Source organism: Chelonia mydas, chromosome 16 (genome assembly GCF_015237465.2).
Source record: "Chelonia mydas isolate rCheMyd1 chromosome 16, rCheMyd1.pri.v2, whole genome shotgun sequence".
Taxonomy (NCBI): Eukaryota; Metazoa; Chordata; order Testudines; family Cheloniidae; genus Chelonia; species Chelonia mydas.
In genome coordinates this window covers 2,828,434-2,850,987 of record NC_057857.1, presented here as the reverse complement: position 1 = coordinate 2,850,987, position 22,554 = coordinate 2,828,434, and the positions used below count along the sequence as shown (strand labels likewise).

General features: G+C 52.7%; 1 protein-coding gene across 4 annotated transcripts in view; it reads right to left on the bottom strand.

Annotated features, from left to right (window-relative positions):
- Positions 1–11,567, bottom strand: part of BSPRY (B-box and SPRY domain containing) — a 31,284-nt gene extending 19,717 nt beyond the window's left edge. The window contains exons 1-3 of one of the 4 annotated variants that reach the window (XM_037879829.2): positions 11,293–11,567; positions 9,340–9,438; positions 7,644–7,874 (exon numbers count right to left, since the gene is read on the bottom strand). In XM_037879829.2, the coding sequence (XP_037735757.1) occupies positions 7,644–7,874; positions 9,340–9,438; positions 11,293–11,460 (498 nt within the window). In that variant the 5' untranslated portion in view covers positions 11,461–11,567. Of the gene's footprint in view, positions 1–7,643; positions 7,875–9,339; positions 9,439–10,493; positions 10,951–11,010; positions 11,242–11,292 lie in introns of those variants that run through there. The other 3 variants (XM_037879830.2, XM_037879833.2, XM_037879831.2) reach the window with 3 other exon arrangements.
- Positions 11,568–22,554: the final 10,987 nt, after the last annotated feature.

Here is a 22,554-nt window from a genome sequence, read left to right as displayed (position 1 = left end):
TGTCAGCTGTCTTCTCTCCCGGTCTTTGTGGAGCATTCCAAAAATGCCAAGCAAAGATAAGAAGACAAGTAATCGCGGGTCCACAAACGAACAGCAAAATGGTTAGGTCTGGGGGCGTCCACTCCCCTCCTCCGGGGAGCAGGTCGGCAGTCCTCCCCCCCTCCTCCAGGGGTTGCAGCTGAAGCAATAGCAGCGTCCGAGAGCAGGCGTGGGGGGGCTGGCAGGCAAGCTGGCAGCCGACCAGCACTCGAACGGCAGCAAAGAAAAAAAAAACAGCAAAAAAAAAAAACCAAAACGAAGAAAAAGCGTCTGGCCCGGTTGCGGGGGGGTGGAACTAAAGCAGGGGCAAAAAGCAAGGAAAGCCCAGGCCAGAGGGAAGCAGGAGAGTATTAGAAGGGAGCCTTCTTCCCTGTAAAGGGAAGGAAGTTTGCTATAAATTAATTAAAGCACCTGAAACCAATTAAAGTACCTGAAGCCAGTCACCTGATAAAAACCCCCTGCTTCAATCAGACAGGGGAAGGAGTTGAAGCGGAGCGGATTGGCGCCGGAGCAGAGAGCGGTTTGGAGGAGTTGAAGCGGAGCGGATTGGCGCCGGAGCAGAGAGCGGTTTGGAGGAGTTGAAGCGGAGCGGATTGGCGCCGGAGCAGAGAGCGGTTTGGAGGAGTTGAAGCGGAGCGGATTGGCGCCGGAGCAGAGAGCGGTTTGGAGGAGTTGAAGCGGAGCGGATTGGCGCCGGAGCAGAGAGCGGTTTGGGGGAGTTGAAGCAGAGCGGATTGGCGCTGGAGCAGAGAGCGGTTTGGAGGGAAGCAGAGGAGAGTTTGGAGAAGTGCTGCGGTGGGCTAAGAAGACCAAGACCCTAGGTAAAGGGCAGGGGTGAAAGGGGGCCGGGTCCGCGTACCGGTAAGAACCCGCCCCGGCCCATACCCAGCCCACAGTAAAGCGTTGCCGCGGCAGCACTTTCACCTCCCTGCTCCTTTCGCCTCCCCCATTGGCAGCCCTGCTGGTAGGGTCCGTCCCGGCAGGGTCGCCGACGCGGGAGGCGAAAGGGGCAGGGACAGGAAAGCGAAGCCGCGGCACCGCTTTAAGGATGGTCCTTTGCCGCCGCCGCGCTTTAATGTTGCTGCGCCCCCCGTCGGCAGGGCCGCGGCAAAGGACCCTGCAGAGCTTTAACGTTCCTGCTCCTTTGGGCCCCCCCCGGCCGCCGACGGGCGGCGGGGGGGCAAAGGGAGCAGCTGCCCTGGGGCCGGCGATTTAAAAGGGCCCGGGACTCCGGATGCTGCTGCCCCTACGGCAGCAGTGGCATCCAGAGCCCCGGGCCCTTTAAATCAACACGGGAGCCCTGGGTGGAGCGGGCCAGCCGGACTGGAAGGGCTGGCTGGGGGATGCTGACCCCCAACCCCACCCCTTCCACCCAAGGCCCCGCCCCTTCCGGGGGCTGGAGCCGCCCTGCCGCGTACCGGTAAGTGGCCTCAGTTACTTTCACCCCTGGTAAAGGGACACCTGGTTTGTGCAGAGGGAGGGCAGGAAGCCCCACAAGCTGAAGGGCAGGAGAGGGAAGTAGCCCAGGGGAAGGAACCGCTAGTTCAAGCGGTTTACCGCTATCCCTAGGGCCCCTGGGCTGGGACCCGGAGTAGAGGGTGGGCCCGGGTCCCTCCCTCTCCAATCCCATCCTCTAGGACACTAGTGGGGCAGTTAATACCCCAGTTCAGGGGCGAGAAATGGTGCCCTGAACACACTTCCCCCCCCAAGAAAAGAGAGCGCGAGACCCATCATAGTAGTGCCAGCAATTTGCCACAGTGGATAGAAAGCTGGCTAGGTTGTCGGGTTCAACGGGTAGTGATCAATGTCTAGTTGGCAGCCGGTATCCAGCAGCGTGCCCCAGGGATCGGTCCTGGGGCCGGTTTTGTTCAACATCTTTATCAGTGATCTGGATGATGGGATTAATTGCACCCTCAGCAAGTTCACAGATGACGCTAAGCTGGGGGGAGAGGTAGATACGCTGGAGGGTGGGGATAGGGTCCAGAGTGACCTAGACAAATTAGAGGATTGGGCCAAAAGAAATCTGATGAGTTTCAACAAGGACAAGTGCAGAGTCCTGCATTTAGGAAGGAAGAATCCCATGCACCGCTACAGGCTGGGGACCGACTGCCTAAGCAGCAGTTCTGCAGAAAAGCACCTGGGGATTACAGTTGATAAGGAGCTGGTTATGAGTCAGCAGTGTGCCCTCATTGCCAAGAAGGCCAACGGCATATTGGGCTGTATTAGGAGGAGCATTACCAGCAGATCGAGGGACGTGATTATTCCCCTCTATTCGGCACTGGTGAGGCCACACCTGAAGTACTGCATCCAGTTTTGGTCCCCCCACTACAGAAGATATGTGGACTAATTGGAGAGAGTCCAGTGGAGGGCAACAAAAATGATTAGGGGGCTGGGGCACATGACTTGCGAGGAGAGGCTGAGGGACTGGGGTTATTTGGTCTGCAGAAGAGAAGAGTGAGGGGGGATTTGATAGCAGCCTTCAACTACCTGAAGAGGGGTTCCAAAGAGGATGGAGCTCGGCTGTTCTCAGTGGTGGCAGATGAGAGAACAAGGAGCAATGGTCTCAAGTTGCAGCAGAGTAGGTCTAGGTTGGATATTTGGAAACACTATTTCACTAGAAGGGTGGTGAAGCACTGGAATGGGTTACCTAGGGAGGTGGTGGAATCTCCTTCCTTAGAGGTTTTTAAGGCCCGGCTTGACAAAGCCTTGGCTGGGATGATTCAGTTGGTGTTGGTCCTACTTTGAGCAGGGGATTGGACTAGATGATCTCCTGAGGTCTCTTTCAACCCTAATATTCTATGATTCTATTATCTGCAAACTTTGCCACCTCACTGTTCCCTTTTTCCAGATCATTTAAGAATATATTGAACAGCACTGGTGCCAGTACAGATCCCGGGGGGACACCACTATTTACCACTTTTCATTGTGAAAACTGATCATTTATTCCTACCCTTTGTTCCCTATCTTTCAATGAATTAATGATCGATCAGAAAACCTTCCCTCTTAACACATGACTGGTTACTTTGTTTAAGCGTCTTTGGTGATGGACTTTGTCAAAGAATTTCTGAATCTCCAAGTACACTATATCCACTGGATCACCCTTGTCCACATGCTTATTGACAACCTCAAAGAATTCTAATAGATTAGCGAGGTATGATTTCCCTTTACAAAAGTTGAATTAACTCTTTCCTAACATATCATGTTCATTGATATGTCTGAGAATTCTGTTTTCTATTAGTTTCAACCAATTTGCCTAGTACTGAAGCTAGGCTTACAGTCTCTCTTCTGGAGCCTTTTTTTAAAAAAATTGGTATTACATTACCTATCCTCTATTTGGTCTGGAGGCTGATTTCAGCAGTAGGTCAGGTACCACAATTAGTAGTTCTGTCATTTCATATTTGAGTTCTCTCAGAACTCTTAGGTGAATACCATCTGGTCCTGATGCCTTATTACTGTTTAATTTATCAATCTGTTCCAAAACCTCCTCTAATGATACGTCAATCTGGGACAGTTCCTCAGATTTGTCACCTAAAAAGAATGGCTGAGGTGTGGGAATCTCCCTCACATCCTCTAAAATGAAGACCAATGAAAATAATTTATTTAGCTTGAGTGTTCCTTTAGCACCTCAATCGTCCAAAGACCTCACTGACTATTTAAGAATGTCTACACTGGCACTTCGTCAGCAAAACTTTTGTCATTCAGGGGTGTTAAAAAACCACACCCCCAAACGACAAAAGTTTTACCGACAAAAAGCACCGGTGTGAACAGCGCTTTGTCAGCAGGAGCACTCTCCTGCCGACAAAGCCGCGGCCGCTCGTGGGGGGTGGAAGTTTTTTGTCAGCAGCAGAGCTCTCTCCTGCCGACAAACAGCAGCTACACTGCGCATCTTTTAGCGGCACGGCTGTAGCGAAACTGAGTCGTGTAGCCATAGCCTTTGACAGGCTTCCTGTTTCTGACATACTTTAAAAAAAATGCTGTTAGTCTTTTGCTAGTTGCTCTTCAAATTCTTTTTTGGCCTGCCTAATTATACTTCTACACTTGACTTGCCAGAGTTCATGCTTCTTTCCATTTTCCTCCCTAGGATTTTACTTCCAATTTTTAAATGTTGCCTTTTTGCCTCTAACCTCCTCTTACTCTGCAGTTTAACCATGGTAGCATTTTTTTGGTCTTATTGTTTTGTTTTGATTTGGGGTACATATTCAGTTTGAGCCTCTATGATGGTATTTTTAAATAGTTTCCGTGCAGGTTGCAGGCATTTCACTCTTGTGACTGTTCCTTCTCATTTTCATTTGACTAGCCTCATTTTTGTGTAGTTCCCCTTCTTTGATGTTAAATGCACCTGTAGTGGGTTTCTTTGGTATTTCCCCCCTGCATGGATGTTAAATTTAATTACATTATGGTCATTATTACTGAATGAGTCAGCACTATTCACCTCTGGGACCAGATCCTGTGCCCCACTCAGGACTAAATCAAGAATTGCCTCTTCCCTTGTGGGTTCCAGGACTAGCTGCTCCAAGCAGCCGTCATTGATGGTGTCTGGAAACTTTCTCTCTGCATCCCGTCCTGAGGTGACATGTCCCCAGTCAATATGGGGACAGTTGAAATCTCCCATATTATTGCGTTTTCTATTTTTGTAGCCTCTCTAATCTTGTGGAGCATTTCACAATCACCATCACCATCCTGGTCAGGCAGTTGGTACTATTATTATTCAAGCATGCAATTTGTATGCATAGCGATTCTATGGTAGTTTGATTCATTTAGAGTTGTACTATATTTGGCTCTATGCTTTCCCATAGAGTGTCGATTCCCCCACCAGTGTGACTTACCCTGTCATTCCCATATATTTTGTACCCTGGTATTACCGGGTGCCATTGATTATCATTGTTCTCACACAATAAAATCCCTCCCTGGGGACTTACGCAAAGGTCTCAGTGGGTTTGGGTGTCTCCCCAAGTCCTCCATCCCCCTTGCCGAGCCCCGGCGCAGACAGTGTCACAGTGAATGGCAAACCCCTCACCCTCCCTGAAAATGGCTAAAACTGCCTCCGGGGGATTGAGTTTGTGCCGCTGGTGATGCCTGAAGCAGGTGTATTGAACAAGTTCATGCAGCAGGAAAATCCGCCTGACACAGGTAGCCAAGGATCCTCTCTCTTTTCCCCCTCGCCCCCCCATCCCCCGTCCCCGGTAACTCTGTCGCTACCATTCACTGCAAGGCCCAAGACCCAGCCTGGTGCTTGTTCTAACAGCTGCTCTATGGCCTGTTATCTAACATGCCTCCCACAATGGTGTCCAAGGCCCCTCAGTGCAGACTCCTTGAAGTCGGGCCATCTGCAGCAGGAGTCATCCAGCTCCCCAGCCCCACATCCATCCCAGAAGGCTTTGTTGCAGCACTTCAGAGGTTTCCCCTCTCTCCTGCTGGCCTGGGCTGCAAGAAGCACAACTGTCTTTCCTGGGCCCTGCGGGAGAGCAGCCCCATCCCCCACCCCGTGCTGCCGCAGGGGCAGGGAGTTGCTCCACTGCCCATCTCCCTGTTCCCGGCTCAGGCTGGGATGGGGCACGTCCTCCAGTGCCTCCTGGGCTCCATTTCCCACGGTGCCATCAGGGCTCTGCGCGCTCAGACCAAGTGCAGGCCCAGCACGATGGTTTTCTCTCCCCCACCTTCCACGCGGAAAGACCATCCTGTGCTCGCTCAAAGGCAGCCCGAGCAGTCGTGGTAAGAGGAGAGTCTGACGCCATTAACAGGAAATCCATTTCTGTGGGGCAGATGGACCAGCCCAGCCATTTGCACAGGCCGGGAGCTCCAGAACACAGGGTGCCTTCCGCACAACCTCAATGTATCCATTTTTTTTTAACCAAGAAAACTATTGTTTAACATATTGGCAACTACACAGCAGTGACACCTCAGTGCATTTCAACCCACAGGAAGTGCAGCACTTTAGCACAGTCACTACAGCCCCCCATCAGCTGTCTGGCTCATGGCGTTTCAGATGCTTGCTGCAATTGTACTATGCCCCCACAGTCTGTCCCAGGTCCCCGTCTCCTAGGGGAAAGGCCTATCACCTGGGGGTGACGACGGCTCCAGAGAGTTTCTGTTTCCAAACCAGACGTCATCCTGTTATCAGCCAAACCTCTCATTTGTATCAGCTTTCTCATTATGGAGCCTGCATCAATTAGCCAAAGTAAATTCAGCAGATTTCTTTGCACAGCGTGTGGTCAGTGTGCTCCTGAGCAGAGCACTGCAAGCACCTTCCTCTGACACATCAAGTGTCGGCTCCTGCCAGAGACCAACCTCTGACCCAGGGTGGAAACATTTACAAGCCTCACACCGCCCTCACCCACCACCACCGCTACGCGGCAAAGAGCCAGACAGACCTTTTCACCCACTGCTGTCTTGCTGGCTGGTATTGAACAGATCTCGTGCTCCAGCCTCCCGTCTCTCTGGTGGGACAAGTCTGACTGGCCAATACCAGAAGGTGGAATAAGAGATTCACTATTATTCCTGTCCCCACTGGTTCACTTCACGAGCCAACCAGCATTGTTCGAATCCCTAGAAAGTTCTATCCCCAGAGCAAAGCTTCTGCCGCTCACTTAAAGTTAAACGAACCTAAGCAATGGCTTAAGGTCGGGGAAACAGGATAACTGCCTGCTAACATCTGACTGGAGAGGAACTCTTAAGGTGATCCAAGGGTGATTTAATAAATAATGGGAAGGAACCAGCCAAATGAACGTGCAGACTGAGTAGGAGAAGTTCCCTCACACCAAGGAGGGATGGCAGGAGATCTCTCCAGGGAAAGGCAGGGGCCCCAAAGACCAAGCCCTGCTCTGCATGACAAAATCACTTCAGTATAAACACGTCGCTCGGGGGCTGGGGGTGGATGATCCACACTCCTAAGCGACACAGTTATACCGACTTAAGTGCCAGTGTACACAGCACTATGGCGGAGGGCGAGCTTCTCCCAGCGACATAGCTACTGCCTCTCACGAAGGCCTATTAACTAAGTCGACAGGAGACGCTCTCTCCTGTCTTCACTAAAGCGCTACAGCGGTGCAGCTGAGCCAGCGCAGTGTTTTAAGTGGAGACCTGCCTGGAGCTGTTTAAAATCAACAAAGAACTAGAAAAATCCATGAAAAATCATGTACCGGCCTTCGCCCTCTCTGACCCTTGAGTCCAATCCTCAGATACTGAGGCACTGCTTGGGCCCTTGTGGTCCCATCTGCTTGCAAGGGAGAAGAGGCAAGGAGGAAGTAATGCAGCAGTTAGTGCAGCATTCAAAGGGTGGTGCATCCCCGAGCTTGGAAGACAATTCTGATATTCTCCCATCACCCGCAGTAAAGGGGAGACCAGCAGGAACATTTCAGAAGCTCCCTCACCCGTTCCTAGCTCTTACGGGGCAGCCACATTTCTCTGGTGATTCCAGCCAGGTGGCTCCCTAGGTAGGCACAGCTGCTTCCCAGGATGCAAACCCGAGTCTCTCTTGAACTCTGGCCTCCCTGTTGTCAGTGCAACAAGCTGCCAAACTGCTGCACTCAAGAGTCATCAGCTACAGCGAGAGAAGCCTGGCTGCAGGCTAGACCGGTTCCTCCGCACAGGGCTGTGGTACTTACCACCAGGCCGTGGTCATCCAAGTTGGTGATCATGTCCACTAGGTAGGTGCGGAGGGTATCCAGCTTCTGCAGAGACGCGCTCCAGTGAGCTCGCTGGGTCAGGATGCTCTGATGAGTCCTCTCCTCCTCCGCATGCACCTTCTCCAGCAGCCGCTGCTCTTCGTTCTCACACACATTTCTCACAAAGATCAGCCTCTGGACCACCACTTCCCGGGCCCAGCTGGCCGCACTCTGCCACAACAAGGACAGGGGAGGGAGAGGTGTCAGGCGAAAAGGAGGAAAGCTACCACCAGAGCTGGCTTTCTATGTGCCCTAACACTGAGTTAATCCTCCTGAAATCACTGAGATTAAAGTGGTGTCAACCAGTGTGAGATCGGAACCAGGCCACTCTACCTACCCGCGATGGTGTTTCTAAGGCACTAGCTGGTATCGCCATGGCTACTAAGTGCTAACTTGACACTCAGCAAGGCCCCAAATTTCAGCTTTATTTACACCATGTAATATTAGGGAAATGATCTCATGCTGACGAGCCAAAGGTCCAGCCTGCAACCCCTGGTGCAGGATAGCAGCTCTGGTTCCCTGCAGCAGGCCCACTGGGCTCAACTCAAATTAGGAAGGACTTTCAGGGTTAGGCCTGACAGCTGCTGTCCCGCCCACCACTCCTATTCACTCAGCAGCGGGTCTGCTCGGACTGAAGCACAAAGACTGTGCAGTCTTTGCAGCCCAGCCATTGCAGGAAGTCAGGGGACCCTGGAAGTGAACTGACTAGAGACAAAACTGAAACTGACTAGCCTTTTATTGAAGCACAAGCAGGGAACAGGGAGAAGTTAGGGTCACTGAAGTGTTCAAAGCCATGATTGCTAACACAGGCCTGGTCTACTCTAGAAAATTAGGTCGGCATAACTACATCACTCAGAGATATGGAAAATCCACAACCCCAAGCAGCATGGTTAAGCCCACCTAAGTCCCCGTGTAGACAGTGCTAGGTCGACGGAAGAATTCTTGGGGAGCTGGATAACCTAGGCCGATGGGAGAAGCATAGGTAATAACATCTACACTGTAGCGTTACAAGCATAGACGTACCCACAGAGTATTTACACAGAAATAGCTGGCCGGATTCTCAGTTCTACTACGGCCACTTTCCCCTGCTCTCGCCGTGTAAACGGGCTTTAAAGTCAGTGTAGGATGAAACAGATGCTGCCAGCGGCGCCCCGGCGTAAGGGCGAAATCGGCCTAGTATCGTTAGCCTGACGCAGCCGCTTTCAAGGAAAGTGCTGCCTGAGGGAGGCGTGGGAAGCCGCACCAGCTGAACTGTGAGATGAGCAAATTGAAGAGCAAACTCCAGGGTTTGACTCCCGAGCCCACCCCCAGAACCCAGGCCAAGGTCATCTACAGGAGGTTGGGGCAGCAGAGAGGGTGTTCACACCACTCTGGAAGCAATGCAATGGGTAGTGCATGAACTCAGCTGCCTGCCTCACAGGGTTAATACTAAGCAAACCTGTCTGCTCAATATGGGGGGTGGTCGGAGAGGGAGACGGGCCAAAAGCAAATCAGTGACCAAAGAGTAAAGCCATCTCAGCAACCCTGGGCAGCCAGCAGGAATATTGCTGAGTGGGGGTATGTTCACCTGTGAGATGCAGGCTACATAGCAAGCTCAGGTCCACATTACCATACCATGGAAAGAAAAGCGAATTACCAGAGCACGTTGGTTCTTCCCTGGCAGCACCTCGGCCATGTATTTGGTGATCGCAGCACTCTGCAGCTGGAGCTTCTCACACTGATCCACAATTTTATTCTGAAATACAGAATGAGAGCTATGGATTCACAGCCACTCGGAGCATCCTCTGCCCATCGGGCACTGTGAGCTCTCAGCTTTCAGAAGTGGTGTAGTCATACCGCATCCCTTCACTAGAGCACGGGCTGCATGAGGTCCCCGGGAGCGTCCGGCTCTCGGGCCCATTGCAATCAGCTGCAAACACACTCCAGCTTTACATGACTAAATAAATCCCAGATTTGTAATAAAACCCAATCCTTGCCTGAAAAAGTCACAGATGGGCCTAAAATAGCCCTAAAAGTTAGCGGGTTTTAATCCTATGACAATCCACCTTGGTAAGACCTGTTCTGGGCTCCCGATCACCAGTGATAGTATCTCTGTGAGAGAAAGAGGTGGAGGGAAGGGAGAAACTGTTACATGCAGATCACCTAGGCCAGATTCTCTGTCATGTTCTGGTTCCTTTACATCACTCTGGCATTGTGAGGAGACAGAACTTCAGTGGAAATGGCCTGTGACTATCCCTGGCATAAGGGCTTTCTCCACACAGCAGAGTTGCACGAGGGAAGAGTGCAAGAGTGCAGGCATGGCCAGCTCCTGCTGTTCTCAACCGGGATGACTCTGGGGGGATGTTACAGCCAAACATAAACTGGAGTAGTCCTGGGGCTGCTCTAATTTATGCCATGAATGAGCAGTCCAAGCTATGGAGTGTAAAGCAGCCTTTGCCCTCTCCTGCAACAAGCACAATTTAGCTAGAACAGGCTCTGAGCCATAGTTTTGCCTTTGAAAACTGTCATTTCCCTTGGCAACAGGACAATTCCTATGTGATTGCTGAGAACTAAACCTGTCATTTGGGTTTAAATCTAAAAACCAAAGCCAACAGACAGGAACAAGGAGGTGTTATTTTGATCTAGCCTTACTGAAATTCCCAGGGTACCACAGAGAGTGCCCAGCCCTCCCTCTGAATCATGGCCCAGATCCCTGATCCCTGCACACCTGCTTGTTCCTCACTGCCAATGCGTGATATGAACAGGTCAGCCTTAGGGTGGCTCACAAGCTGTCCAATTACCATTACTCACCGGTGAAGATGAGTGATTGGTCACCTAAGTCACACTGTATTGTTTCTGCTCTCTGATTGGATGGCTGAAACTTTTTTAAACAGGAGATTGTGGTGTGGGGCTCTTCCTAGGAAAAGTTTCTAGAGGAAGAATGGTTGGTGCTGGCTGCTGTCAGGCTTCACGATTACAGCCCCCGCCTCGAATGAGGTGAAGGTAGCTCCGGTGTGTGAGATCCCTGGCCTGAGTGCCCAGCAGCTGCCCAGCAAGTGAGGTGGAGGTGCTGGGCCGGCCGGCTTGTCTCTGCGCGCTGGCCCGGCTCATGCGGCGCGTTGGGGGGCGCGATCCATGCACAGAGCTGTCCCCCTTCCCCGTGCTGATCCCCTCGGCAGGGGGCTCACAGTGACCGGGCTGCGCTGAGCCCTCCCAACCCAGAGCCAAAGGGGGATCCGGTGTCTCCGTGCAGCCTGGGCGCTCCCTGGGGGCCTGTCTCCCAGCACACGTCTGCGCAGCGCCTGGCACACCCCGGCCCTGCCCTCACCTGGGGTCTCCGCGCTACAGTCACACGCAGCCGGAGCCCCGAGGGACCTCACCCGCCAGGGCTGCCGCAGGGCTGGGAAGCGGCGCCACCGCCGGACTCTCCCCATCAGCCGTCCGGGGAGCCCCCCGCCCTAGGCTCCGGCTGCCCCGCTCGGCGCGTCCGGGCTGCCTGCAGGGGAGGCGGCCGGAGGGGCTCCGGGCCAGCGGGCGACGCTGGGCGTGGGGCGCCCCCAGGCAGCCGGCGGCCCGGCCCCGCGGCGAGCAGCCCCGTCTCCGCGCTTACCCGCAGGCCCGCAGCCTTCTCCTCCAGCGCCGCCACGCGGTGCCCGGCGCAGACCCAGCCCGGCTCCAGCCTGGGCTCCGGGCAGCTCCCCGCGGCCGGCCCCGCCGGGCTCCGGCTGCCCGGCTCCGCGCCCGCGGGCGGCGGTAGCCCCGTCCCCTCCTGCGCCATCGGCCCGCGCTCGCGGCACGACGGAGCCGCAGCCGCAGCCGCAGCCGGAGCCGCTCCCGGGCGGACGCGGGAGCCGCTGGCAGCGGGAGGCACCTGTCTCAGGTGCGGGAAGCGACGGGCGGGCGGGGCTGGAGGGCGAAGTGACGCGAAGTGAGGGCGGCCCCGCCCTGCGCGCACAGCCCGAGTGCTGCACACCCAGCCTCACACACACCCAGCCACCCCCCGCCAGACACACACCCCCCCAGCCCTGCTTGCTCTCTCACCCCCCGAGTGCTGCACACCCAGCCACACACACACCCAGCCACCCCCCGCCAGACACACCCAGCCCCCCCAGCCCTGCTTGCTCTCTGATCCCCCTAGTGCTGCACACCCAGCCACACACACACCCAGCCACCCCCCGCCACCCCCAACCCAGACACACCCAGCCACCCCCCACACCCCCAGCCCTGCTTGCTCTCTGATCCCTAGTGCTGCACACCCAGCCCCCCCACTCAGACACACCCAGCCCCCCAACCCTGCTTGCTCTCTGACCCCCCCGAGTGCCACACACACACCCAGACACACCCAGCCACACACACACCCAGACACACCCAGCCACCCCCACAGCCCCCAGTCCTGCTTGCTCTCTGACCCCTAGTGCTGCACACCCAGCCCCCCCCACCCAGACACACAGCCCCCCAACCCTGCTTGCTCTCTGACCCCCCCGAGTGCTGCACACCCAGCCCCACACACAGCCCTGTTCGCTCTCTCACTCCCCTGAGTGCTGCACACGCATAGAGCCCTGCTCGCTCATGCTCTCTGTCTCTCTCACACACACACACACACCCCGAGTGCTACACACACACACCCTGTGTGCTGCACACACCCACACAGCCCTACTCATGCGCGCTCTCTCTCTCTCACACACACACAGACCCAAAGTGCTGCACACACACACCCCCACACACAGAGCCCTGCTCACTCGCTCTCTCACCCACCGAGTGCTGCACACACACAGCCCTGCTTCTCTCTCTCTCACACACACACCCAGAGCCCTGCATGCGCACACACACACACTTACAGCCCTGCACACACACCCCAACTGTGGCACACAGAGCCCTGCACGTACACAGCCCCTGCGCATACACACCCCGACTGCTGCAGGCGCACACAGAGACACTGACTGCTGTACACACACAACCCTGCACACACACCCCTCCCCACGGACACTGACTGCTGTGCACACACAGACACTGACTGCGGAACATGCAGACACTCAACAAAGTGCCCTGTGTGCATGCACACACAGACACTGGTGCACATGTGCACACACACACCATCCTGCATATGCAAACACACACATGCACACAGTCCTGTGCACTTTGTGCACACTGACTCCCGCACACACATACATGGTCTTGCACATGCAAAAACATGCACCGACTGCTGCACACACCCTCACCGCCCTGAACACACACCACCATGCGCATGGAATCGTAGAAGTGTAAGGAGCCTCGAGAGGTCATCTAGTCCAGTCCCCTGCACTCAAGGCAGGACTAAGTATTATCTAGACCATCCCTGGCAGGTGTTTGTCTAACCTGCTCTTAAAAATCCCCAGTCACGGAGAGTCCACAGCCTCCCTAGGCAATTTATTGCAGTGCTTAATCACCCTGACAGGAAGTTTTTCCTAATGTCCAACCCAAACAGCCCTTGCTGCAATTTAAGCCCATTGCTTCTTGTCCTGTCCTCAGAGGTTAAGAAAAACAATGTTCCTCCTTGTAACAACCTTTTATGTACTTGAAAACTGTTATCAGGTCCCCTCTGTCTTCTCTTCTCCAGGCTAAACAAACCCAAGTTTTTCAATCTTCCCTCATAGGTCATGTTTTCTAGACCTTTAATAATTTTGGTTGCTCTTCTCTGGTCTTTCTCCAATTTGTCCACATCTTTTCTGAAATGTGGTGCCCAGAACTGGACACAATACTCCAGCTGAGGCCTAATCAGCGTGGAGTAGAGCGGAAGAATTACTTCTCGTATCTTGCTTACAACACTCCTGCTAATGCATCCCAGAATGATGTTTGCTTTTTTTGCAACAGCATTATACTGTTGACTCATATTTAGCTTGTGATCCACTATGACCCCCAGATCCCTTTCCGCAGTACTCCTTCCTAGGCAGTCATTTCCCATTTTGTATGTGTGCAACTGATTGTTCCTTCCTAAGTGGAGTACTTTGCATTTGTCCTTATTGAATTTCATCCTATTTACTTCAGACCATTTCTCCAGTTTGTCCAGATGATTTTGAATTTTTATCCTGTCCAAAGCACTTGTGACCCCTCCCACTTGGTATCATCTGCAAACTTTATCAGTGTACTCTCTATGCCATTGTCTAAATCATGGATAAAGATATTGAACAGAACTGGACTCAGAACTGATCCCTGCGGGACCCCACTCATTGTGCCCTTCCAGCATGACTGTGAACCACTGATAACTACTCTCTGGGAACGATTTCCCAACCAGTTTTGCACCCACCTTATAGTAGCTCATTCTAGGTTGTATTTCCCTAGTTTGTTTATGAGGTCATGTGAGACAGTATCAGAAGCCTTACTAAAGTCAAGATATACCACATCTACCACTTCCCCCCACCCACAAGGCTTGTTACCCTGTCAAAGAAAGCTATCAGGTTGGTTTGTCATGATTTGTTCTTGACAAATCCATGCTGACTGTTATTTATCACCTTATTTTCTTCTAGGCGTTTGCAAATTGATTGCTTAATTATTTGCTCCATTATCTTTCCGGGTACAGAAGTTAAGCTGACTGGTCTGTATTTCCCGTTTTCTAGATGGGCGCTATATTTGCCCTTTTCCAGTCTTCTGGAATGTCTCCCGTCTTCTATGACTTTTCAAAGATAATCGCTAATGGCTCAGATATCTCCTCAGTCAGCTCCTTGAATATTCCAGGATGTATTTCATCAGGCCCTGGTGATTTGAAGACCTCTATCTAGCATGCACACACACATTATGAGTGCAGGGTGTAGTGCGTGTGTTACACATCCCATGCCCTGTGTGTGTGCACATGGCTGCTGCAGTTTCACTGGCAGCTATCTTTGATATTCAAAGAGATTCCCCCTCCCTTAATCTTTACACACAGCCTTTGCCAGGCACTCCCCCAGGACAGGGGCCTCTGAGCAGCTTCCCCTCTCCTCTGGCCTGTCTCTGAGAGCTCCCCGCCACCCCTATAAACGTGGTGGTGAATGGGGGGTGAGAGAGGGAGACACAGCAGACTGGCATTTGCCTTTGTGTTGGGAGGAGCTGAGTGTGTGTTTTGAAAGCACATTGCACTGCTGTGAATGAGTGTGCAAGGCACAGGGCAATGGCAAGTCAGGTCCCGTGTGTGGGTGTGAAGGTGAGTCTGTGTGTGTCTGTGGGTAGGGGGGTGAGCAGATAAAAGGCACATTTGCATGGAAAGTTGGTTATTGGTTGACAAACGTACAAGCCTTGTCAATGCTGCTGGTGTGGGGGCTGAGCTGTGTGAGGTATGCCTGTCCCGGGGAGTGGGGGATGGCCCGGTGCTGGGATCACAGTGCTGCCATGCTCCCTGGGGAGTCACCTTTGCCTCTTGTGAGTGGTGTGTTGGGGCAGGGAACACATTATCCCCTGAGTACATGTACAGCAGATACTGTCCATGGGAGTGGGAATGGGGTGCCAGTGTCTAGAGCAGCGAGCAAGGCTGGGCAGAGGTTGTCTGGGATCAGAGAACTGTGACTGCAGGGGCCCAGACTTGGATGCACCTTAGTCCTTTTCATCTTCTCTAGGCACGAGTGCAAATTGGCCCCCTCACCTCACCTCAAGAACTGAGCCAAGATGAATCTCTGTGAGGACTGAATGTTTCACTAGCTACTCCCCATTACTGCTCATTTTCACACCCCTCTCTGTGGACAGGCCTGGCATCCAAGGTGCTTTTGCACTGCCAGCGAGTTTCCAGCACAAATGGGCAGAGCAGGAATGTCCCAGCAATGTCTGCTCTGGCAGGATGGGAACTGGAACATACTGGAAGTGCTGGGAGAGCGCCTGTCACACTGAGATTTTTAGGCTAGTTTGCAGACCCGATGTTGTTCACAGCGACTGTGGTCACTTGGCTGAATCAAAATGACATCTGAAAGTTTGGACTGACACTGGTCATCTTGGATGTTTCATGTTTCTGTAACTAGATGGCTGATTGACTTGTATATCCCATCTTTGCTTTGCCCTGGTCTGGGCAGTCCTGAGTGCCAGAAAACCTCTCTGCTCAGCACTGAGTGATGCCCATAAACCTGTTTCAGTGACAAGCCTGTCTGAACCCCTCCCCTTGTTTAAAAAATGATTGTGGAATTTCTGGGGTGTTTTGAAAGCAGTGATCACTAGGGAAAGATGCTGGCTCTGCTCAGGCACCCACTGCCACAGAGATCTGCAGGGTGATCAGCAAATCTTGATATGAAAGTGATTTATATCCCACAGGCATGTTGAATACAGAAGAGGGCCTCATTCTGCTATTTGGCACTGGTGTAGACCTGGAGTAACTCCCTTGACTTCTGTGGATCTACTCTGGATTCAACTGGCATAACTGAGAGCAGAGTTTGGTCCAAGAGCCTCCATTCACTCTCAAAGTCAAGAAGCATCGCTCCACATATGGAGACCTTGGCAGATACTGTTAGCTTGAAGGAAGAGAAATCGACCTAGATGGAAAATCCCTCCTGGGAGATTGAAGGCAGATTTACTGTGTAACGTCACCAGGTTATGGCCTCCCTAGGAAAAGAGGTGACAGTCTCCTTGTGTCACTGAGCCCTGGGGCAGGGTGGAATGGAGCAGGGAGCAGGATGGAGCTGTTGCAGGGAGAATTGCTAGTTAAGGATACCACCCAGGGACATTGCAATGCTTAACTTTTAGGCACCCTGCGGTGCCCAGGCTCCCCATACAATGCATGGGGAGAGTTAGACTGGGATGCATAGGAAGGGGATTCTCAGAAACCAGCAAGCTGAGCCGGGAGTCATCTGAAATGATGCTGAAGAAAGGGGTGTGGCCAACCCCACCTCCCCAAGGAACTGAGGCTCTGGCGTCCAGGTGGACGTCCCAGCCTCTGCTGGAGTCCGGTGCCTCAGCCAGGGCAGCCCTTCCTCGTGGCAGGCCGGCGGGCACTCACAATAGCGAGGAGTCCAGTGGTGATCAAGGTCAGCTCCCAGACTGCTGCGCTGGGCATCACAAAATGGGGAAGAGATGGCCAGCCCTCTGTGGAGATAGAGGTGGTTAGGGACTATTTAGAAAAGCTGGACGTGCACAAGTCCATGGGGCCGGACGAGTTGCATCCGAGAGTGCTGAAGGAAGTGGCGGCTGTGATTGCAGAGCCATTGGCCATTATCTTTGAAAACTCGTGGCGAACGGGGGAAGTCCCGGATGACTGGAAAAAGGCTAATGTAGTGCCAATCTTTAAAAAAGGGAAGAAGGAGGATCCTGGGAACTACAGGCCAGTCAGCCTCACCTCAGTCCCTGGAAAAATCATGGAGCAGGTCCTCAAAGAATCAATCCTGAAGCACTTAGAGGAGAGGAAAGTGATCAGGAACAGTCAGCATGGATTCACCAAGGGAAGGTCATGCCTGACTAATCTAATCGCCTTTTATGATGAGATTACTGGTTCTGTGGATGAAGGGAAAGCAGTGGATGTATTGTTTCTTGACTTTAGCAAAGCTTTTGACACGGTCTCCCACAGTATTCTTGTCAGCAAGTTAAGGAAGTATGGGCTAGATGAATGCACTATAAGGTGGGTAGAAAGCTGGCTAGATTGTCGGGCTCAACGGGTAGTGATCAATGGCTCCATGTCTAGTTGTCAGCCGGTGTCAAGTGGAGTGCCCCAGGGGTCGGTTCTGGGGCCGGTTTTGTTCAATATCTTCATAAATGATCTGGAGGATGGTGTGGATTGCACTCTCAGCAAATTTGCGGATGATACTAAACTGGGAGGAGTGGTAGATACGCTGGAGGGGAGAGATAGGATACAGAAGGACCTAGACAAATTGGAGGTTTGGGCCAAAAGAAATCTGATGAGGTTCAATAAGGATAAGTGCAGGGTCCTACACTTAGGATGGAAGAATCCAATGCACCGCTACAGACTAGGGACCGAATGGCTAGGCAGCAGTTCTGCGGAAAAGGACCTAGGGGTGACAGTAGACGAGAAGCTGGATATGAGTCAGCAGTGTGCCCTTGTTGCCAAGAAGGCCAATGGCATTTTGGGATGTATAAGTAGGGGCATAGCGAGCAGATCGAGGGACGTGATCGTTCCCCTCTATTCGACACTGGTGAGGCCTCATCTGGAGTACTGTGTCCAGTTTTGGGCCCCACGCTACAAGAAGGATGTGGATAAATTGGAGAGAGTCCAGCAAAGGGCAACAAAAATGATTAGGGGACTGGAACACATGACTTATGAGGAGAGGCTGAGGGAACTGGGATTGTTTAGTCTGCAGAAGAGAAGAATGAGGGGGGATTTGATAGCTGCTTTCAACTACCTGAAAGAGGGTTCCAAAGAGGATGGCTCTAGACTGTTCTCAATGGTAGCAGATGACAGAACGAGGAGTAATGGTCTCAAGTTGCAATGGGGGAGGTTTAGATTGGATATTAGGAAAAACTTTTTCACTAAGAGGGTGGTGAAACACTGGAATGCGTTACCTAGGGAGGTGGTAGAATCTCCTTCCTTAGAGGTTTTTAAGGTCAGGCTTGACAAAGCCCTGGCTGGGATGATTTAGTTGAGGATTGGTCCTGCTTCGAGCAGGGGGTTGGACTAGATGACCTTCTGGGGTCCCTTCCAACCCTGACATTCTATGATTCTATGATGGCACCATGCTGGGCTGTGGGAGACATTTTCAAATCCTGCTCTGCCTGATTTGAACCTGGGTCTCTCAGCTCCCAGCTGAGTGCCCCAAGCGCTGGGCTACGAGCCATCCTCGCTGTGCCTGTCTGGCCCAGTGAATAGCTAATTATTTAATACAAAGGCAAACAGCCTTAACAGGCGAGACTAAGAGAGCCTCAGCTGAGCATGCCCAAAACTGTGCTGGTCAGGGCTCAGCGGGGAGACATGGGTTAAGGTCGGGCAGAGTAGGGCTGTTGCGCACCTACTGGGTTAGGTGGCAGCTAAGCTGGGGCTTTGAGGAGCTGAGTGGTGCCTTCTTGTTGGATTGAAGCACTTCTGTCCCTTTGTGGAGCCATCCCCGGTTCCCATATCTGCCCATGCACTACCTGGGAAAGGATACCGCTTCCAGGTCATCTGGAATGAACTGACCCCATGTGAGATGCTCCAGCATGAGAATAAGATCCAGAACAGCCAAGTTCCCATGGTGCCATATGATTGCAAGGAAAGCTGGCTGGGTTTCACCTTGACCATAGCTTATGGAAGAGGAAGAGATTTGTATCTGTTAAACAGCAGCTTGGAGAGCTGAGGACGCAGTTGGCTCCTCCTTGAACTGTGCTGGCCCTGTCATGCTCACACACCTCCAGAAACTCCCACAGTTACCAGCGGGTACTGCCCTGGAAGGTGCGGGGGACAAAGGGTTAAAGTGTCTGAAAATGTTAGGGTTTGATTCTGCAAAGCTCCAGCCATTCCCTGACCCGAGGATGTATACAGCAGGTGCAGACTCTGCTCCTCTTTGTCTTTTATTCTTATATAGTCCATGTGCATAGCTCAGTAGGACTGAATATTTGGGGGTGTTAATGTAATTAATACTCCTGAGGGCATTCTGTGCCAAAGAGTTAAAAATTCTGCACAATTCTGCAAATTTTATTTATCAAATAAATGTGGAGGTTCCAGCCTGGCATTGGGGAGCACAGGCCACGGGCTGCACAGAGGTGGGAGATCACTGTGCAGCTCCCACTCTGGGACACAGACTCAGCGGCGAGGCTGCACCCAACCTTGACACAGCGCAAGGACCAGGCCTGCCCCAGAAACACCCCAGAGCCCTGCCCCCTGTGCCAGGTGCACCAGGTGTGGGCAGGCAGGCTCAGCAGGGTAGGATCCAAGTGTGGATGGGCTTAGTGTGGGGGGAATGCGGGTGTGGGTTGAGAGGGTTCTGTGTGGGGCAATCTGGGTGTGGGCAGCTCAGTGGGGGATCTGGGGCAGGGGGATCTGGATGTGCAGGGGCTTATTGGGGGGGTTCTGGGTGCAATGGTGATGGGACTCTGCAGGGAGGGTCCAGGTGAAAATGGCTGGGGCTCAGCAGGGGGGGTCTGGGTGTAGGGGGCTCAATGGGGGGAGCCAGATGCTGGGGAAATGAGGCTCAGTGGGGTTGGGATCCAAGTGCAGCTGGTTGGCGCTCGGTAGGAGGGGATCCAGATATGGGTGACTTGTCAGGGTGGTCCAGGTGCACGGGGAGTGGGGCTTGTGGAGGTGGGGAATCTGGGTGCAAGGAGGGGTAAGGCTTGTCGGGAGGGTCTGGGTATGAGGGGCTCTGGGTGCACAGGGGTTGGACAGATGCTGGAGCAGCTCCCTGTACAGTGATTTCTCCCCCCTGCAGCTGAGGAGCAATGGGTGCAGGAAGCGTGGTGCGGGGGAGTTTGCAGAGTTTCCTATAGCTGGGGGAGAAATCTGGGGGTGTGTCTGACCCGGTCCCAGATGCTGTGCAGGGGAAGAGGAAATCCCATCTTGCCCAGCCGGGACTAGCAGCTGAGCCCAGTGCAGGGTAGGAGCCACCAGCCCTGTCTTTCCCAATCCCACCCCATACCCCACAGTGATTTACCTCTCTGCCGGCTGCCCTGGGCACCCAAAACATACTGCTGGGGAGAGTCGCGTGATTGCTCTCCTGGCTTCCCTTTGCTTCCCCATCAGAAAGTCATTTTTTGAGGGGAAACAAAGAAATCTGTAGGAGACATAAATTCTGTGCATGCGCAGTGGCACAGAATTCCCCCAGGAGTAAATTAATCTGTGCATCCCCCCACCCCGACACTGGGCAGAATGCTGCAGTTTTGTCTCCAGAAACACATGTTCACTCAGCTGAACTGAAAAGAGCCCCGATCACTGTAAGAGTGCGAGGTTTTATACCCTTGATGGGCCTCCAGTCTCCCGAGCGTGGCATCACCACAGACACTGGAGCGGATCTGATATTTCGTCTGGCATTAGACAGGAGTGACGCGTGTGTAACGGTTTTTGAGGGATGTTTGGGATGGGTGTCCCTGGTGATGGGTCACTGCTCGGGGGTGAGAGATTTGTCTGGCAGCCTCCCTGAGATTGGGGTTGAGTGGCCCACTGACCCAGCTCTGGACACGTGGGCCACCGGCCAGGACTCCATTTGTCCGGGAAAGCTGATCCGCTTTCATAAACTGCAGCCTGATCATGTCAATTCTTCTCTGTATTCCAGGCTGACCTTGGACTCCTTGAAATGTCAGGTCAGCAAAGCTAGTATCACTGAGACATTAGTCCATGGGCAGTACTGATGGGAACCCACTTTCACCACAATCATTCTTCTGTTGGTGAGGGGGCGCAGCATGGTCCCAGCTCCCCACCCCATCTGTCAATGACTGAACTCAGACACGCTGGGACAGAGTTTGTTTCTAGCAAAGCTGAGATCTTAAGGGATTTTGAACTGGGGAAGCAGGATGAGGCCAGTCCCTGTGTCCACGGTGTGACACGAACACAAAGGGCACAATGCATCCCTGATGCAACGCAGAGCTGCTCTGCCAGGGAGGACACTGGTGCAAGAGGCTTAAAATGTGCCCAGATGAAAGTGCTGGGGTCTTCCACGTGGTCCGGAGGGATTGTGGGATCTTCTCTGGGTGTATCTAACTGCACGGGTGCTGCTCCTCTTGTGTTCCGTGCTCTGCCTGTGCCCTAGAGGGGCAGGACAAGAGCTGTCAGCCGCTGCGGGGACCCCAGAGAGCCAAGACACCAACCCTGGAGCTCTGAGCTGCAGCGGGGGTCCAGGAGCTCTGAGCCATTGCCACAGGGGATGGGGGCTGCAGCTGTTAGTGTCCCCCCAGTCACCCCCCTCCTTTATCTTTAGTAAAAGCCACGGACAGGTCATGGGCTTCTTTGAATTTCTGTCTGTTGCCCATGACCTGTCCGTGGCTTTTACTAGACATCACCGTGACGACATCTAACCTTACTGCTCACGCTGAGTACGCTTTTCCAGCCAGTTGTGCATCCACCTTAGAGCAGGTTTGTCCAGGCTGTATTTCCCTAGTTTCCTTGTAAGGAGGACATGTGACATACTATCAAAATCCTTACAAAAGTTGACCTCTATACTGCTTCCTCTATCCACAAGGCTTGTTACCCTGCACTGCTACCCAGCTGCGGGGGCGAGGGGGTGGAGGATTAAGTTTGCTCTCAGGGCAGAGATATAAGGGGTGTGTGTGTGCGTGTGGCCTCACTGACTGGGTGGCATAAATAGAGTTGTTAAAGAACTGGCTGAAACCAACCTCGATCAATCAACGCAAGCTCCAGTGACTCATGAATCGACACTCAACAGTGGGAAGCTGGCCAGCAAGGTGGTGAACTCAGCATCGCTCTTCCTGGAGAACAAAGGACAGACGTGTCCAGCAGAGTATAAATGTGGGTTCTGGAAGAAGCTTGGGGCTCTCACCTGGGCTGAAGGAAGGAAGTCAGAGGGAGATGGAGCCAGAGCCTAAGAATGGCTTGGCTTGTGCGTTGTGGCTTGACCAGAGTGGACTATGCTTTAACCTTCTTTTCTTTTATGCTAAGGATTTCCAGTGCTGCATTCCAACTGACTAATAAATCCTCCTCTGTTCTGAAAATGCAGCCTGGGGGTTTCACTGCGAATACTTGCTGAGGGGCGCTAGGGGTTCTCACGACAAATTTTTTGGTGGCCATACTCACAATTTTTCCTAAAATACTTAACTTTAGTAAAAACACATAAATATGCACATATCTACATCCAAATAATTGTCATTTTTTAATGTAGGGCTTTGTTAGACTGAATAATCAAAATAATGTACAATTGTCTCCATTCTTTACTGGAGCTAAACAGAATAGAAACAAATAAGGTGCTTTGCACATTTTTGTCTTTTTTGTTATTTCTTGTGCTTTTTTGATTTCTATTTTTTTTTACCTGCGAGTTAGTAAGTCTGCTGTGAAACGTGATACTTGTATATT